Raw genomic sequence first — 14,920 nt, 5'->3', positions numbered from 1 at the left:
ATTCATATTCACTGATTTTTTTTTTGTCTTCCCAACTGAAGGGCTATTATAGGAGCAATGAATTTATTATAACTCAGCATCCTCTGCCACATACTACGAAAGATTTCTGGCGAATGATTTGGGATCATAACGCACAGATCATTGTCATGCTGCCAGACAACCAGAGCTTGGTAAGTAAAGCACATCTGCTATATATTAATGAGCCCATGAGGCTACAAGCATAAATTACTCTGATACTTTGCCATAGGGCTATAGTAACCATATATGCTAGGGAGGGAATTTAAAATTTTTAAATTCTCATCTTGAAGTCTATAGAGATTCCTTTCATATTCTCACAATACTGTCCCTATCAGTATCCCATTACTTGATTCTCTGATGCTACTGATATCACCCTTCAATTATACTGTCTGTGGTGGTATGGTAGAAGGTTTTGAAAATGTTTTTAGTAACCTCATTAATGTATGACTACACTAACCTCTTACCTGCTGTATGTCACTTTTGAAAAGTAAATAATTGTAGCTTACAGGTACTGAGTATGTAACTGTGTTTACATGTATTAACTTGTTTAATCCTCAACAATCTTAAGACATACATACTATTATTATCTCACATAATAGCTGAGAAAACTGAGGGAACAAACTTGCTCAAGAGCACACACAAGTAAATGGAGCCAGGATTTCAACCTGAGTCATCTGTCTCCAGAGACCATGCTTATAATCATTTTGCTGTATATCCTACCCCAAAATATTGTGTCAAAAGTACTAATAATGTATCTTTTTTTCCCATTCCATAGGCAAGTCAGATCTACTGCAGGGATAGGCTATTTTGTTCCAACTTAAAAGTCTTTAAGACTAAGCTGCTACCACTTTCCCCTCCCGTAGTCCTTCTCTATTTCAGTCTCTAAACTATACAGAAGGGTGAGCAAGTTTGTAAAACAGACTTAAACGTTTCTGCTTTGATCTTGTGGATACTTAAGTTTCAGAATTAGCTGGGTCTATAAAAGTTACTATGTGGACATGTGAACCCATAAGGTAAAAACAGAAAACATTGAGGATCTGCCTTTATGATAGTCAGATTAATGAGTTTTTTAATCAAAGAAGAACAGCATGTGACTGAACCCCCAGTCTTGGTGACATGCATTTGACTGTGTGCCCAGTCAGTAGGAACTTCTTCACTTTGTCGCATTTTGCTCCAGCTTCAGGATACCAAAACTGCTTCTGTATGATGGAATGGCAACAAAGTTGAGAATCTTAAACTAAAAGCTGGAGTGTAAATTTTCAAATTAGCTGGCAATAGGGTCTATTCTGTTTGGCATGTGGAAATTGGAGGCACTTAGGGTTGTTAAAACGTTCATTTGTTGGATGAATCAGTATTTTGTTATTGTCACTTAACAGAGGGCAATCACCATAAAGCATCTACTCAGCAGCTCATTTGTATGGGGAGGCTGGGAGAAGACTGGACCAAATAAGTGGATACATGTTCTGCAGACACTGAGGATATAGGAACATGCCATCTCAGTGTCTCTCTGAGGCCTCGGAAGGCTAGATTAGAATCATATACAACTGACCTCTCAGTTCTGAGATGGAGAGTTTCATCATTGCACAGTTTTTCCTAAAGACTGATATCTCTGAGTTCTTTTTGTTTGTTGTATTATTACTGCTATACCTTTACCAGATCATAATTCTGTAAGGAGCCCAAAAGTCACTGCTTTCTAACTCACAAAGTACAAAGATGCCCAGATATCTTTGACCTATAAATATAGTTGTAAGCAAAACAGTCATGAGACCAGTGTGCCTGCTAAATTAAGAAGTAGCATTTATTTTTCTTAGACTTTCAAGATGAAACATTTTTTCTACCTTTCTTCTACCATAACTCAAATCCCTTTAGTAGCCTTTAAGCTAGTTAATTTACTATTCATGTTACCATCATAGTATTTCTTTAAGGTAAGTAGTTTTTATTCCCACTTTCCAGATATGGAAATTAAGGTTCAGATTAATTTACCCAGGATCACATCCACTAATAAATCCTGTGCTTAATCTGTGCATATGTGTTACATTTAGATGCCCTGTTCATTACCTTATATCTTTAATATCAGTGTCCTTGGACAAAACCTGTTAAAACCCACGACAGTTACAGACTTCTTTTGTATAGACTAAACCCAGTTGCTAATCTGTTTCCCCTTATGCTGAGCTTTAAAAATAAAAATGTACTTGGCAATAAGCTATATTGAAACTTGAAAGGGTGATAAGTCTTATTGGACTGTTGGCTCATTTCTAATGCAACAATGTAAGATTAAACAAAGCCTTCTTTGTTTTGAACATTATTCAGAATTATTTCTGACTTCAATGATAGTAGGTAGGCATCTTCAGGAAAATGCCCCATAGGAACCTATATACTACAGGAAAACTACAGTTTGCTATTTGAGCTGATTAGGATACGTGGTGTACATCATAATCATATTTCTCACAGTCTCCAACCTATGCAACAATTAACTTTCTCTTAGGCACCCATAGTTTTCAGGGACAGAATTCAAGTACCAAGCCTGCATATCTATTTTTAATCTTAAAATGGATGAACATTTAAAGCATGCCTGATTCAAGGCTGAAAGACTTTCTATGTTATCCCCTCTTGAAATATAACATTGACAGATTTACTTTTCTTTTAAAACTGCCTTGTACATACAGCCAACCTACTTACTCACACACAATGTTCCAAAAAAGTTCTATCCCTTGCCATTTATTAGCAGTGTGATTTTAGATAATTTATGGACCCTCTCCCCAAAGCCTTGTGTCTTCATCTGTAAAGACAGATGATAAAAAATCTCCTCAGGGTTAATATACAAAATTTGTAGAGAACTCATACAACTCAATCATGAAATACCTGATTTTAAAATGGGCAAAAGACCTGAATAGACATTTCTCCAAAGAAGACATAAAGATGGTTCCAACTGGTATATGAAAAGGTGCTCAACCTCATTAACTTTCAGGGAAATGCAAATCAAAATACCTCACACCCACTAGGATAGTTTTTTAAAAAAATCAAAAGATACCAAAAGCTGGTGAGGGTAACAAAGAAAACTCTCACACACTGTTGATGGGATTGTAGATTGGTAGAGCCATGATGGAAAACTGTCTGGAGGTTTCTAAATAAGTTAAAAATAGAACTACCATAAGATCCAGCAGTCCTTCTTGTGGGCATGTACCCAAAGGAAGTGAAATCAACACCTTGTAAAGATATTTGCACTCCCCTGTTCCCTGCAGCCTTATTAGCAATCGCCAAGCTATGGAAACAACCTAAGTTTCCATCAACAGATAAATGGATAAAGAAATTGTGGGGTAGGGAGGAAATGGGAAGATGTAAAATAAATCAAGAGGATACAAAACAACAGATGAGGAAGAACAAGTTTAGAGATCTCATGTCCAACATGAGGACACCAGGTTTTTTTTTTAAAAAAAAAAAAAAAAAAAGCAAGCAAGCAAGCAAACCTTCTTGGCATTTTTCTTCTTTCCAACTGTGGTTTGGTCAACACAACATTGTTGAGAGGTACCTATAACACATGCTTTCTCAGGAGCAAGTTCTAGTCATTAGATTGTAGATATGTGAAATAAAGGAAGGGATTTGACTCATGTTGTATTGGTTACAGGATGACTATGTCTTAGAAGTTCGGCACTTTCAGTGTCCCAAATGGCCTAACCCAGATGCCCCCATAAGCAGTACCTTTGAACTTATCAACGTCATCAAGGAAGAGGCCTTAACAAGGGATGGTCCCACCATTGTTCATGATGAGTATGTATCTGTTTCTTAATTTTAAAATGTAGACAGTTTTTTTTGTTTAAGTTCTTGTTGAAAGCAGTAGAAAAGGAAGCCGGAATTTTAAAACCTATCTATCACCTCAGCTTGTGACAACTCCATGTTATTTCTAATGTGGACATGTACAAAGTGTTGTTGCTCTGTTTACACTGTAATATGTCAAACTCTTCCAAGACTCCCAGGTTCTTCTAGAGTAGATGGTCGAGAAAGGGGAGAGTATTATAGCTTAGCCTACAGAAGTAGACCTGCATGCATTTAGAGGTTTTATGTGTTAGTAACAAATCAGTAAATTAATAACTGTTTACATTAATTAAATAATTTTTTAAAATCCTTACACTGAATTTCAAACACTTGTTAGGGAAATAACCTTTTAAAATATGACTTAGTTGATGAGTAGAGATAAAACTAGTAGTTTTATATTAATGATAATATTTAAAGTTCATGATGTGTTTTAAAGTCTACAGTACTGTCTTTTGGAATTTAAAGATAAGGAATATGAATTCTCAAAGAGAAAAATAACTTGCACCTGGTCTCAGAGCTTCTAAGTGTCCGAATGGTATCCCAGCCCAGCACCTTTCCACTTTAATAAGAAGGAAAGGGTCATAGATATATCTTATTGTTTATGGATATTTGGAGCCAAACTTCATGGCCTGTAAGTTGGTTATATAATTGGGTCATTTCAGATCTCACAAACCTTTAGCCAATATTACACATTCCCATTTTTATTTTAGTTCCAAGGTAGCTCTTGGTCAGCAGCATCCATTATGTTCATTAAATTACCAACTAGCATAAAGTATTAATAAATTTGAAAGTGAAGCTTATTGTGAAGGCTTTTTTTCCTTGCACTAATGCTGTAACATGAAGTACACAAGGGCTCAGCACCTTCATTCACCTCAAATCACAGTACTCTCCTACTTGAAGTAATGTGTACTAGCTGCTTCCAAAAAATGTTATAGTCTTTCAAAACATTGGCCTGACTCTTAATTAGTAAGATGAAAACTTAAGATTTGAAAAGCATTACAGTTGAAACATTAATTAAATAGCACACTAAGTAAGATCACCGGAAATGTGACAACCATCAACAGTGGTTAAATAGCACAGACAGCCTCAAAATAACTGGGGAGTTGCTACTGAACTAAAATTTTGTGGTATGCAGTTATAGCGTAAAGTTAGGGCATTTTCTAGAATTCCTGAGTTTTACCAGCTCTTATCATCTCTTGTCATCAAATTCTAATGTTACTGCCCAATTACATGACTGATTTTGCTGTTATGGTAGTACTCCGAGGTGTTTTGTCCTGAAGTCAGTAATGCACCTAATCTTATATTTTAGGGTAAGGAAAGAGGAAAAGAAAAATAACCACCAGTTAAATACTAAACAGAAGTGTTTGATTCACTTATCTGTATTCAACTTTTGAGTATTTTTGTCTTATTCAGTGATTTTTATGTCACATGCTGAATATATATCCCCTCTGGAATTAATCAAATGTATACAGGCCTCATTCTTAGGCCTATATACAAAAAGAGCAAATTAATCCTAAACCAGTAGATCTGCAAATATCATATAGGTGAGATGCATTAAAAGCCACCAGTAGAAATGTATTAATTCATTTATCTACTCTCTGCAGGGAATAAGTTAATTCCATTGAAATTATTGAAGAGAAACTTTAAAATTTTTAACACTTGCTAGCTCTAGTGAAATACTCTGAACATCAGTTCCTTTTCAGTTTCCATCTTACCTACTTTTTGTACCTCTAAACATCACTTCCTGATGGCCTACAAACACCTCAAATTCAGCATAGCTACAACCAAACTCATCTTCCCTGCCTGCCCCTAATCAACTTAGTTGTACAGACCAGAAACATATCAGAGTTCTTTTTGAGTCTCCCTCATCTCCAGGTCTAATTGGCCACCACCAAGTCTTCTTGGTGCCATCCATTCTTTCAGTAGACTTTTCAAAATCTTTTACAATCTGGTGTAAGTTTACATTTCCACCTATCATCCCAATCTGCCACTGAAGTACTTCCTGCATACCACCTTGCCCCTGCAAATCCTCTTTCCTCTAAGCGCCCTTTCATTCAACACAGTTCAAAAGTCACTCTCTGAGACTCTAACTCATCCCAGAAGTGCTAAGTGAAATCATTAACATGACATCTTTACCAATGCATACCAGCTAAATGTCATTCCTTCTTATCATGTCACACCATAATTATTTGTGTACATGACTGTCACTCTCACATTGCTAAGGCCAGCAATGGTAATTTATTCATCCCAGTTTCCACAGGGTGAAACCCAGTGCCTGGGACAGCGTGGGTGCTAGATAAGTATTTGCATGAAATGGGTATGTGTTGTAAATTGTGATGACTTACAAACTATTAAGCCTATGTACCCCTATACAAATTGTCCCCAGAAAGCCTTGCTTTTTGTCTCATTTATTGCTCAAAGTTATTTTGGCTGCTTAAATTCTTCTTTTCAAAGTGTTTTTAACCTCTGTCAAAGGCAGCAGTGAACAGGCTTGGGGAGAAGGCCTGCACGCATTTGATATGTGAGGCAAAGAGTTGAACTTTTAGTGTGCAAACACTGTGACATCTATTTAGTCTTCATAGAGATCTTTTTAACACCTACTTTTGGGGGCGGCAGGTGGTGGTGGTGGTGGTGGTGGCGGCGGTGGCGGTCTCAGGTGTGTCCCAGGTGGATGACATGTCTAGATAAGTGAGCTAAGAATAAAATTCCTAACCAAAAAGTAAACTGCTTCTATTTGAGGACAGGCACAGCTTAAAGGCAGACGGCTTCATTCTCAGCATTCTATAGTCAACTGTTCAAGATTATTCTGCTCAGAGGCTGATCTGCATCATTACTGTTGATTTTAAAAACAGCCTGTGTTCCCACAGAAGATGTTTAGAACATAAGCATGGTTCTCACATAGTCTTATAAGACAGCTGTAGATCAGACCTCACCCAAATTACTCCATTTACTCACAGACTGAAGAAGAGTTCCCTGTGCAAATACTTAATTACTCACTCTGGAGATACGTGTATCACCCTACTGGATAGCATAATAATATAAAAATACTATCTGCCTTATTCACACCCATTCTGTCATGAGTGGACAATAAATAACAGTTTCCCAGAGGTACATGACATGTGATAACATCACTTTTAGGGCTAATAGTATTTTAACATTTTCTCAGTTTTAATTTCTAATACAGTAAATATTGACATATACAGCCCAAATAAACCCCTTGAAGGTCCTCAATAATTTTTTATTTTAATTTGGCCCTGAGATCAAAGAGTCTGAAGACTGCTAAGATGGACTGTTTTCTATAGCAAAGGCTGCAAAGACACCCACAAATCATAATTAATTCCAGTATTTTCACTTTCATTGAGAGCCTTATGGAAGGCTTTCATGTTGTCATTCTTCCCTAAGATTGATACTTATTCAAGCTTCAATTTTTTTGTTTTCCTTTCCGCCCTACCGATTTCAAAGGGAAGCTCCATGTCTTCACAGTGTCAGGGTTATAACTCTGGATTTCTATCTTGGTTATGATTTTAAAAACAAAGTATTAAAAACTACAATAATTATAAGTAAATATATGAAATAGTGAAAAATGGTTAAATGCCCACAGGTACCATCCTGACTATACAAGGAACCACAATGTGTTTGTTTTAAAATGAATATAGACAGAGCACTTAAAAAACATCACTGTACATCAGGAACTTAAAGTACTTTCATTTCTTTTGTAATGTCTTTGAAGTAAAGGCAGGGAAAGATGAGAAAAAATCAGGTTTCTTTCTTAACATCACTAGTTAAATAAGCATTACTTTTAATGGAGCCCTTAGAGGAAGTGGCAAACAAAATATCAAAGCCAGTGAATTTATATACTACTCTCATTTTATCTAGGTTACAGATTACTTATATCACTTTTGCACCAAGTCCCTGTAGTTTTAAATGCAAATCCATGGAACTCGATGAACATTCTTTAATCCCACTTAGTTCCTAAACTTCTGAAAGAGAATGGCCCTTACTTTTTGTCTTTCTTCTGTCATTACGTTTGGTATGCAGAAGGTATTTAAAAGTATCTGTATATTTGATTGATCTGACTTGCTAGTTTCTTGTCATATTTAAGCCATATTGTATAAATACTTCCTTCATTTTGCTGCTTATTTAAGTGTGGCTAAATACAGGAAAGGCAACCCATGGAAAGGTGAGAGTAATCTCACATGGAGGGCATGCATACTCCGTAACAAACATACATGTTACCTGACTTTTCTATCTGACTGGCCACAGATAGCTTTGAAAGAGCTAAGAAAAAAGGGGGGATCTTAAGGGTAACCATTTCACTAGAACAGATTAAACAAATGTTAAATTCTTTCCCTCCCAAACAAAATCAGTACAAATGATTTTTTAATACCATGCTAAAATGATGTCAACTCAGTACAATTTAGAATCTGAGGGAAGGCAACATGCTGAACAAAAACCAAAAACCACAATAAATCAGAGTTAATAGGGTATTAAAATACATCCTCAGAGATCTAAAGGAAGATTTTATGAAATGCAGAATATTTATTATGAAATAGGAACAACTTAAGCCTAACAATGAGAAAAATACATTAATTCATGAAACTAAAAACTTAAAAGATGGGACACTACTGGAGTGCAGAACTGAAATAAAACTAGAATATGGAAGCCACATACAGAAGTTCTAACATATGTCTAAAAAGTTATCCATAGGGCAATAAAAGACAGGTTAAAGAGGAAGAAATAGCAGCTGAGGATTTCCAAAAACAGAATAAAGTATTAAGTTCTTAAAGTGAGTGACCAGGATACATTTGATCAGTAGCATTCAGAGAGATTTCAATACCACAATTAACAAGCCTGATCTAATAGTGATATAGAGAAGTTTGCGCCCAAGAGAGACTATATAGAGAAACCTAGAGTCTCTTCAAACACAAACGGTTTATTTATATACATTAGCCATAAATGGAATTTCAATACATTCCCCCACAACAGATACCATACAAGGCCACATTCATTGATTACAACCCACTTATATTAGAAACCAACAGTGAAATAAGATCTCAAATCCTTATAACTAGAAACTGAAATCCTTACATCTAGGATTGCTTATAAATAATTCATGGATTGAAGATGTAACCAAAATAGACATTGCAAAGTACTTAAGACTAAATGATGATAAAGGCACTGCATTTTAAAACCTGGTGAAATGGAGCCAAACTGTACTAAAAAAAAAAAAAAAACACAAAAAGCCAGTGTAAACTCTACATATTACAAAGGTTAAAAATAAATCAAGCATTCAGCTCAAGCCAGAAAAAGCACCAGATAAATCAACAAAAAGTACAAGGAATTAAAAGCAAATAGTAATGAAAATGGGGGCTGGAAAGAGATAGTAAAATTTAAGCAATAAATAGTCTAATAAGAGATACAGTTTTGGAAATATGATGAAGGAAAAATTCTACCATTTATCTGTAGCTACATTAAAAACATTCAAGAGTTGGCCAGGCACGGTGACTCACATCTATAATCCCAGCACTTTGGGAGGCCAAGATGGACAGATTACCAGGTCAGGAGTTTGAGACCAGCCTGGCCAACATGGTGAAACCCCATCTCTACTAAAAGTACAAAAATTAGCTGGACATGGTGGCAGGCACCAGTAATCCTAGCTACTCGGGAGACTGAGGCAGGAGAATAGTTTGGACCTGGGGAGGCAGAGGTTGCAGTGAACCAAGATCGCGCCATTGCACTCCGCCTGGGCGACAGGGCGATACTTCGTCACACACACACAAAAAAATTTGAAAGTTGTTAATTTGCTTAGGTGCGATAGTATGTTTTCTTTAAGTGCTTATCTTTTAGAGTTTGATACTAAATTATGACTAAAACACCTAAGATTTGCTTCAAAATATATTGGGGAAGAAACAGAAATGAAATGAGAATGGCCATGAGCTATTGATCATTATAACTGAATGATGACTACATGAAGGTTACTGTACTATTATGCTTTGGTGTCTGTTTAACATTTTCTATAATAAAAAGCTAAAAATAATACATATTTTAAAAGAAAATAAGCATTTAAGATTTTATAACTCTATACTAATAAATGTTTAAGCCTAGAAATAAGCATAGTAAAATAACACTTAGTGAACACATGGTATGTGGTGTGTGCCAGTCTCTGTTCTGAGCCATTTACATGTATCAGTTCAATTTTAAACTCTAGTCTCACTATGCGATCTTGGCCAGTTACTTCACCTAAATGTGCCTTATTTATTCAACCTCAAACGGAGATAATACTGGTACCCATACCATAGGGTTACTGTGAGGACTAAGTCGGTACATGTAAATACCTATAAGAGAACATGGCACATAAAGCACAACACATGTTAGTGATCACTAAGAACTGAATAAGAGAATGAGTTTTCCACTTGTTAGGGCCCATAAGTCCTGACCAAGGCTACATATGAACAGTAACATACAGAAGATTTAATGCAACATTGATTTAAACAAAAAAGGCTTAGCACCAGAATGGAAATGTATAGGCCAAGCTTACTTATTTGAACTCTGATGCAAAAATGCCAATAAAAACTGTCTAATAAAACCTAGTATATTAAAAGAATTAATTACACATCATGAAAAACTTATCCTAGTAATGCAGAGCTGGTTTAGTTAAGCTTTTGATATATTACCAAAAGTTTATCAGTAAATTCAGGACATTTTTAGAGACATTTAAAAAAAAAAATCAATAGATACTGAAAAGCGTACAATAAAACAACACCCATTCATGACCCCCCTCCTCCAAAAAAAACCACTTAGAGTAAAAATAGAAAGCATCCTCTTTACCTTTATAATTGTTATTTACCAGATGCATATTAGCAAACATTTTAGTATTAAAAACTTAGAAGCTTGAACATTTAAGATACATGATACTTGCTTTCAGTGCTAGTATGTAAGCCTATGTAGGTGCTAGCCAACACAGTAAAAGCAGAAGATAGAAGAAGCATAAAAGTTGAACAGAGGGAATATTCTCATTATTGGCAGATAAAGATGTCAACTACCTAGAGAATCCACAAACTATTCAAACTTAAGCCGGGTTCTTCTGTTTGACCGGATACAATTTCACCATGTGAAAATCAGTAACTTTCCCATGTATGAAGTGAAACTAAACAGAAAATGTTGTCACAAAAGGAGGCCATTAATAGGAGTAACAAACTCTAAAGTACCTAAAAATTTACCAAAAATGAAATTGGCAAAGACTATAAAGAAAACTATAAAACCTAGTTAAAAGCTATAAAAGGCCTGAATAAATGGAGAAAAGACATCATGCTCATGAAGAGAAAAACTCAAGATTGAAAAGATGGTAATTTCCTCAGATCCATCAATATATTCAGTGCAACCTAATCAAAATCCCAACAAAAATGTTTGTGTTCCTTAACAATCTGGTTTCAAAATTACTATGAAACAGGATGGAGTCGGGTGGAAGGTTAGAGTTATTTGGACATAAGTGTACCAGTAAAAAATGAAAATTGTATGTTTGAATCGCTAAAAACAATATGAAGTAAATGTAGAGACAGCCAAGACTATTACAGAAACTTGCTTTATCGGATATCAAGACTTATTAAGGAACTGGGATACACATGGGGAGGTACAAAAAATAGACAAACAGAATAAAAGGTCAAAATAGAGTTCAGAAATAGGCTTGCATATAGAAGAATGTAGTACATGCAAAAAAGGAAGCTGATGTCAATGAGAAAAGATCACAATGTAAAATAAGAAATGCTGGGACAACTGGTTATCCAATGGAAAAATAACTATAATCAGACCCCTTCCTTACATCAAAGCAAGAATAAGACTCAGATGAATTAGACAATTAAATGTAAAAAAGTAAAATTAGAACATGTAGGAAAGTATCTTTAAAAAAAAGGTTAGAGAAAGCATTCTCTAACAAGATTCCAATAAAAGACAAAAATAAAAGATTTATCAACTTGATTACATCTAAACTATACTTCCGTATAACAAAATGACCACAAACAATGTTAAGAGAAATAGATTGGGGGGGGAAAAAACTCACAAGTACTACAGACACTGTAAAAATAACTCCTATATAAATCATTTTGAAAGAGGCAAACTTACTAGAAAAGTGTTAATTAGGCAATTTCAGAAGAGAAAATATAGATGGTCAATATTCAAAAAAAGACATTCAGCTTCCCTGGTAATCAAGGAAATGTAAATTAAAACCCTAGTAAGATACAGTCTTCCACTCATCAGACTGGCAAAAGTGTTTCAAGTTTAAAACAATGAGGAGAAGCAAGTATTCTCATGCTGGGAATAGTATGAACAGGTAACAACCACTTGGGAAAGAAATACAGTAGTATCTTTAAAAGTAAAAATGGGCATACCTGGGACTCTAGCCCTTCTACTCAGTACCTATGCTAAAGTGCACAAATTCAAACAAGCTAAATGTCCATCTAGAAGGTAAACTTCGTATGCATGTAGCAGACGAAATAATGATGAAATAATGAGTTGAACTGAAATGTAGTGATATACCTAAATCTGGAAGGCTGTATCTACATGTGTAATAATTTTTACCTCTGGAGAGGTTACCTCTAAAGTTGGGGAGTGGTGGCTAAGGGGGACTTTGGTCTTATTTGTATTAAAGATGTAAAACATGTAATATTTTAATGTTATGTAACAATTTAGAAATGACATTTAAATTTTTCAAAAAACAATGGGCACAGGGCATCTGAACTCCAGTCTCATCTCTGTCACCAGCCAGCAACAGCATCTTGAACAATTCATTTAATCCATCTGTTTTCTCATCACTAATGTGGAAACTATGTTCCATCACAGATTCCTGTGAAAAGTGGAGTTACCAACCTGGCCTGATGGAAATTTACTACCTTTCTAAGACTTTTTTGTGAAGCAAAGAGAACCATATTTATCTTTCCAAGGATTTCATAGAAAGTGCTCTCATTAGGAAAGTTCCACTTCAGTGCCAAAAATAATTACTTCATATGAAATTAATTTTGGAAATTGTCTGTTTGGAGCCATATATTTCCATTTTTTAATTTTTCATATTCTGTAAGTTCAATTTAACTATTTGGAACAGTTTAAAAAAAATTCAGAGCCCTTCATCACTGGCTGTTTGTCCAATAACCTCTAGTTAAGAGGTTCTCTTTATTGTTTTTTCTATTGTACCACTCAACTCATCACCAATACCAAATCATCTTTAAGCTCTCCCAAGTCTACTTTTGAACCTCTCATTTCCTATTAGATATCAAGCTAAACGTCTAATGAACCAATTTGGGATATTCCACTTCATAAACAAATCTCACCTTTATGCTAGCTTCCAAATCCCTCCCCCATCCAGCATTTCATTCATTCGTGTCTTTAGAATAAACGTCAAAACAGACTACTTAGTTTCTATGAAAATACATGACAGTAATTTCGTTTAAATATATTTGGTCCCTTTATACATCTGAAATCATATCTTTTTTTTTCTCCCCCAGGTATGGAGCAGTTTCAGCAGGAATGTTATGTGCCCTTACCACCCTGTCCCAGCAACTGGAGAATGAAAACGCTGTGGATGTTTTCCAGGTTGCAAAAATGATCAATCTTATGAGGCCTGGAGTATTCACAGACATTGTAAGTAGTGTGCTTCTGTGTAAAACCTGTACTACATCAGTTGAAACTCAGACTCACAGTTTAGAGCAGTTGTTCTCAACTGGGGGTGATTTTCCCCCACCCAGGGGACATTTGGCCATGTCTGGAGATTTTTTTGCTTGTCACAACTGCAAATGGATGGCATCTAGAGGATACAGGCCAGAGATGCTGCTAAGCAAACCACAGAGCACAAGACAGCCCTCAATACCATAGAATTATCTGGCTCAAAATGTCAGTAGTGCTCAGGTTGAGAAGCCCTGCTTTAGAGGATAGTATTTTCCGGTTATCTTAATGAACTATCAACATTGAGAATTGGTTCCAAGCTAACAGAGATCAAAAGAACATGAAGAAGGTATAGGTCTTGACTATAATGGATTCTCAAATGATTTTTTTTAAAGTTTCTTAGATAACATTTATGATATTTCTGTTTCTCCAGTATGTTTTTCACAATTACCATTTTAATCGGTATTTCTAGCTTACATGAAATGACTAAGCTGTTCTTTAGCTCAAACTGTCTTCCTCTTGTTTTTCAGGAACAATACCAGTTCGTCTATAAAGCAATGCTCAGCTTGGTCAGCACTAAAGAAAATGGAAATGGTCCCATGACAGTGGACAAAAATGGTGCTGTTCTCATTGCAGATGAATCAGACCCTGCCGAGAGCATGGAGTCCCTAGTGTGACTGGAATCCTGAAAGGGCACTTAATTTGTAAACTTCTGAAGACTGAGAACTTTTTTGAGGCCTTTTTTGCCAGACTCTAGGTTATACAATAACCCAGTTACTTTTTTACACTGATAAAAGTTTTGATATTTATTTTTTGCCATTTTATGTCTTACTGGTATCCTACTGAGCATTTGCACCTGTGTTCATTTCACACATGGAAACGCAATGTTACCTAGTTTGCACTATATGATCAGTGTTACTGCCTATAATCTTACACAACAGCAAACCCTGATGTGACATTCCATCACAACGTACATGCTACTTTTTTTTAGTTCGATACAGTGAAGGTCTTTGTTACGACAGTGAATATTGCTTTTATTATTATTATTATTACTATTATTATTATTATTGCTAAAGCAGTTGCATTCTACTAGCAGGCAATGCTGTACTTTTCTTCAGTACTCCTCTCCTTTTTTTTAGGCACTGTTCAATACTGTATGCCTTCTGTATTTTAATGGAGTGGATAGCATTGTTTTCTTTTACAGACTAGCAGGCTATTGGGAGCTAAAAAGGTCTGCTAATGTCGTGGCCTTGAAACAGTTCCATTTATGCTGGTTAAGAGATCCCTTAAGAAGTTAGAAGGCTTAAGAACTGCTTCATGTGACCATCCCTTATTAGTTACAAAGTTATATTCACAGTTTTTAAAAAATGTGTCAAAATAAAGGATAACTCTGTATTACAGCTTTCACAGTAGCTATGTGGACAATGTGTGTTATTTC

The 14,920-nt window shown here is 35.5% G+C and overlaps 2 protein-coding genes and 1 long non-coding RNA gene across 3 annotated transcripts in view; 2 read left to right on the top strand and 1 right to left on the bottom strand.

Moving 5' to 3' along the window:
- The window catches only part of PTPRG (protein tyrosine phosphatase receptor type G), a 729,284-nt gene extending 726,384 nt beyond the window's left edge, over positions 1-2,900 (top strand). Inside the window, exon 26 of the mRNA XM_031662790.1 lies at positions 42-2,900. Within this exon, the coding sequence (XP_031518650.1) occupies positions 42-224 (183 nt within the window). The 3' untranslated portion in view covers positions 225-2,900. The remainder of the gene's footprint in view (positions 1-41) is intronic.
- LOC116273647 overlaps positions 1-14,920 on the bottom strand; it is a 36,933-nt gene that overhangs the window by 17,131 nt on the left and 4,882 nt on the right. The window lies entirely within an intron of this gene.
- LOC116273646 (receptor-type tyrosine-protein phosphatase gamma-like) lies at positions 3,611-14,894 on the top strand. The gene is made up of 3 exons (XM_031662791.1): positions 3,611-3,786; positions 13,326-13,461; positions 14,013-14,894. Exons 1-3 carry the CDS (start codon positions 3,626-3,628, stop codon positions 14,157-14,159), a joined length of 444 nt encoding a protein of 147 aa, XP_031518651.1. The 5' UTR covers positions 3,611-3,625; the 3' UTR covers positions 14,160-14,894.

This window comes from Papio anubis, chromosome 2 (assembly GCF_008728515.1).
Source record: "Papio anubis isolate 15944 chromosome 2, Panubis1.0, whole genome shotgun sequence".
Classification (NCBI taxonomy): domain Eukaryota; kingdom Metazoa; phylum Chordata; class Mammalia; order Primates; family Cercopithecidae; genus Papio; species Papio anubis.
Note: the sequence above shows the minus strand (reverse complement) of the source record. Positions and strands in the feature narration are given on the sequence as shown.

Coding starts and splice junctions, on each gene's coding strand:
- LOC116273646 (XM_031662791.1), top strand. CDS start 3,626: ATGTTGTATTGGTTACAGGATGACTATGTCTTAGAAGTTCGGCACTTT. Junction 3,787..13,325: donor CCCACCATTGTTCATGATGA/GTATGTATCTGT, acceptor TTTCTCCCCCAG/GTATGGAGCAGTTTCAGCAG. Junction 13,462..14,012: donor CTGGAGTATTCACAGACATT/GTAAGTAGTGTG, acceptor CTTGTTTTTCAG/GAACAATACCAGTTCGTCTA.